Source organism: Hordeum vulgare, chromosome 2H, assembly GCF_904849725.1.
Source record: "Hordeum vulgare subsp. vulgare chromosome 2H, MorexV3_pseudomolecules_assembly, whole genome shotgun sequence".
Classification (NCBI taxonomy): domain Eukaryota; kingdom Viridiplantae; phylum Streptophyta; class Magnoliopsida; order Poales; family Poaceae; genus Hordeum; species Hordeum vulgare.
The window spans coordinates 1,815,129-1,819,378 of NC_058519.1; the positions used below are offsets into that span (position 1 = coordinate 1,815,129).

Sequence of the window (4,250 nt, forward strand, 5' to 3'; positions counted from 1 at the left end):
TTTACCCTATATAGAGTGTCGTTCTCTAGCATTTGCCCCTGTAATTAGTGGTACTAATCAAGAGTTCTATGTACTACTTAGTGGAGAATGTTGGAGCAGCACGGGCAGTTGTCCTCGCCGGGAGGTAGCTCCGCCCCTGCCTATAATCTACTCCCTCTCAGTAAAAAATATAAGAACGTTAGTGATCTAAACGCTTTTATATTTTTTTACGGACGGAGCAATTATTATATTTAATCAAATTTCAATGGTATGCCAACTAAGAAAATCATTGTTATTTTCATTCGCAGAAGCAAATCATCGGCATTTCCATAATTCCTTGCACCCGGATTTTATTTAGCAAAAGAAGATTTCAGCGAGTTCCTTTTTTGGAACCAAATCGACGTATCTCATTCTACCGAGGTTTGTTGGTGCGAAACTAAATACATAATAATGACTATTGCAGGTGTGTCACCTAGCGATCAATTTCCTCAAGTGTGCACATGGAGAACAACGCAAGCTCCCATTTTTCACTCAAACCCTAACGATAGATGTTAAATCATATAGATGTGCTGGCTCAACTAACACGCTTGGCTAAAATTCTGTGTTATTTGTGTTGTTTAAAAATATATATGTGATACTCGCTTTGAAAAAAAATGATGGAAATCTGTATTCCTAAAAACCGAGCAGATTTTTTGACAGCCTCAAAATATATTTTCAAAAAACCGTAAATGTCCTAGAAAAACTCAAGAATGACAGAATCATGTGTTTATGTTGGACAATGTTAATGGATATAAAAAATACCCTTGATTTTAAAAGAAAATGTTAACCAACTTTTAAAATAGTCATAAATCATTATAAAGGTCTTGGATTTTAGGAAAATATTCAAAAAATAAAAACAGGGCTCGTGACTTCCAGAAAATGTTTAAATGTTTTGGAAAAATGTAATTATTTTATTTCAGAATATTAGGAAAAAGGAAAAATTCCTGTCAATAATAAGTGAAAGCAATAGCAGAAAACTAGTGAGAAATGCCGAAATTCAGCAGAAAAAACCAGTTCCGAAAGATCTTAAGACAAATGTGCCAGGAGTCAACTGATTTTTGTTTTTGCTGAGATTCTCCACGAGTCGTACCGAGTGTGCACTAGTCTTCACAATGACGGAAAATAGGAAACTTTATCGACTAGCTACTGTTTGTTAAAGCTACAGAGGGCAACACTCCACACATAGACCAAATGCGGTTGGCCCGACCCATTAGCCGAGTTATGGTATAATTTGTTCTTGTATTAAAGTTTTTTTTAATTTATCATTTCTATTTTCAATATTTAATTTCGCATTATGTTAAATATATCTTCATATTTTCTTCTGTTGCATTTTTATTCTTATCTTTTTGGAATTTGAATTATATTTTTTCTAAAATATATGTATTGTCTTACTCCTTTTTTTCACTTTTATTCATGAATAATTTTGGTTAGCTGCTTGAGATTTGTCTTGTAATTCTCACATACTTTTTGAAACAGATGAAAGAAAATTCCAGAATAAGTGAATATCTCTTTCAAAATACAGGAATCTTAGCTTTAATAATCATGAATATCGGCAACAAATATTTTTACGTGTGGAACAAAATAATTTAGACATGAGAGTCACTATGGAGATTCTTTTATAGTTGGCATCATTATTTCATTTAATTAACATGAATGTGTATCTTGAAGTGTATCAAATAATTAAAATTGTAACACTTTTTCATTGGGCTATTGCAAATATTTGTCGAGCTTTAAAGATGGATTATGCTCAGATCACAAAAATGTTGTTGATGTGTAAAATACATGAATAAATCACTCATATTTTTTCATACAATGTTAATATATACATTGTTAATACAATAAAAAGTTAGGATCGCAATTTTCCTTGGCCTATTTGTCAAGATGTAAAAATGGCTTTATACTCAACTCGTAATGGTCTCAAGTCCGAAAATGCCTTTTGGAGCTCGGGCTCTATGGCACCCTTTCTTTTTGGAAAATTCAAAATTCAAAATTTCTGTTTCAAAAAAATCTGAAAAAGTATGCAAGTACACAAGGATAGAATGTATGTGTGTTAGAAAATTCGAGATGGAATACCTTAAAATGCGATCTGTGTAAAAAGAACAAATTCATGGACTTTTGGGATGAATAGTATCATGTGTTAAAATGCCACAAATATGTCTTTTTTGCACAGACCTCGTTTCAACGTATTTTGTTCTAAAAATTTACACACATGTGTGTTATGCCTCCATGTATATCCATATTTATTTTCAGAATTTTTTAAAATGTAAAAATACGAATTTTGATGAATTTTGGGGTTTCCAAAAATAGGGCTCCATGGAGCCCGAGCTCGAAAAGGCCCTACTCTCTCAAGTCAATCTATTACTCTTCCATGTTTGTTTGCAGATAAAGGAAGAAAATTGATAAAGCATATATAGTGTAATGAATTATCGCATGTTCTTTTAATATGTGATATAATAATCATAATACATAATTATACCATATCGTGTTGAGCTAAAATCAAGCGAACATACTGACTCAAGATCATCTTGTTTTTCGATCAAGCAACGTAAGATGCTCTTACTTAGCTCATTTCTTTTGGAATCGATCCCGAGTCACTGTAGCAAGGTCGTGTCAGCTCCGCTTACCTAGAATGAAAGGGAAATATAGATCAATGTTCCGAATGGAGTTTAATTCATGTCTATGTTATCTATCAGTGTCCACGGTGACAACATCCTGTTTGTTTAGACTAAAATCCCACAGAATAGAGGTCTCACGGCTCTATCCACACTTCCTTGTGTGGTTGCCATGGCTGAGCCGGCGATACCAGAGATCATGTGGTGTTTTAGGTTGCTCACATGGATCGACGGCTATCGATCCATGGTTCATCGTCCAACTCTTCGGCCTGGTGATGTCCCCCATTCCATCCTTTTTTGTCCCTAGTTTTCTTATTTCACAGTACAAGAACGAAGCAGTGGTCCTTGTTCAGTCTAATAAAAGGTTACCATGAACTTTGCAACATCCTCACGTCCAAAAACGCTTGATAATTGATTACCATTGACCTGCAGCAGTTGGTTCTTGCTGTCTGTCCATAGTACTAACACACACAGCAACATACTATCATGACAGATGTCAAAAGAGAAAAAACACAGTAACATGACAGACACACATAAGCAAATTTAAGTAATCTAGCACAAAGTGGACACGTACACACACATACACAAAGTTGACGATGATGGGCATTCAGAAATGGGCCAACGAGGACGAAGGCCTAGACCTGACGTCCACCCTGGCAGACCGGTGGAAGAAATCGACGCAGTCGGCGATGGCCTCGTCGTAGTGCGCGTTGTTCACCGGCTGCAGGTTGGAGCTGCTGCACGACGGCCTCTTGGGCGCCACCTCGCCCTCCCCACCGCCCTTGCTGCTGCTGGTGGAGAAGGTCACCTTAGGCGGCCGCGGCGGGAAGGCGAACATGCCCACCAGCATCTTCCTAAACCCGTCCATGACTCTGGCAGGCCACCTTGGTGCCTGTCTCCCGCCATGGCTGTAGTGGGCCTTGTCGCCGTGGTGATGGTGAGACGACGCCCCCGCCGCCGCTTTCTTCCGGTAGCTCGAGCTCCTAGCTTGCGGCCTCGACATTATAGCTAGCTTCTTGATGGATGCTCGCTAGTATGTGTGTGTGTTGCAATTGCAAGCTTTGCTACTTGCTAGGTAAGTAGGGACTGAGTACAGGTGTTAACTGATGGATGCAGTCCTCCTATGTATAAGTACGCCTGCCTAATGGTGATTAGTTAGTTAGTTAATTAGCAGAGGGACCAACTTAGCATCACTGTGATGGGGCAGAGGAATTAGTAGTGCTGATGATAAGGTGTTAGTAGGTTATGAGCAATGGATGCGCCTTTTGGGAATTTTAAGGCTTGAAGGTACAAGGATCCATGTGCAGTGATCATCACTAAGGAGGGCCCTCTATCTTGATGCCTTTGTAGTTAACATATACTTTGCCTTTCCCATTAGGCAACGAGACGTTTGTTTTAATGATTGTAATTGTTAACTAATAGTATCATATTATTCCTCTCAAACTCAAAATTTGGTAGAAAGCGATCAACACAATGCCGACAAGAGCAGTTTTAACATGCCGAGTTGGATGGGAAACTATGACTGGACCATAGTTTTAAATAGCCGGCTATAGCGGGTTATAGCCTTTTTAGTAGGGTGCCACTAAATGGTATAATATACAAATAGGTCGTTATAGCCTG

At 38.1% G+C, this 4,250-nt stretch overlaps 1 protein-coding gene across 1 annotated transcript; it reads right to left on the minus strand.

Annotated features, from left to right (window-relative positions):
* Positions 1-3,010: 3,010 nt before the first annotated feature.
* LOC123429012 lies at positions 3,011-3,706 on the minus strand. The gene has a single exon (XM_045113081.1). It carries the CDS (start codon positions 3,631-3,633, stop codon positions 3,238-3,240), a length of 396 nt encoding a protein of 131 aa, XP_044969016.1. The 5' UTR covers positions 3,634-3,706; the 3' UTR covers positions 3,011-3,237.
* Between the last annotated feature and the right edge of the window lie 544 nt (positions 3,707-4,250).

What these genes read in the sequence shown, in the direction of transcription:
- LOC123429012 (XM_045113081.1), bottom strand. Translation starts at nt 3,633, where the DNA reads ATGTCGAGGCCGCAAGCTAGGAGCTCGAGCTACCGGAAGAAAGCGGCG.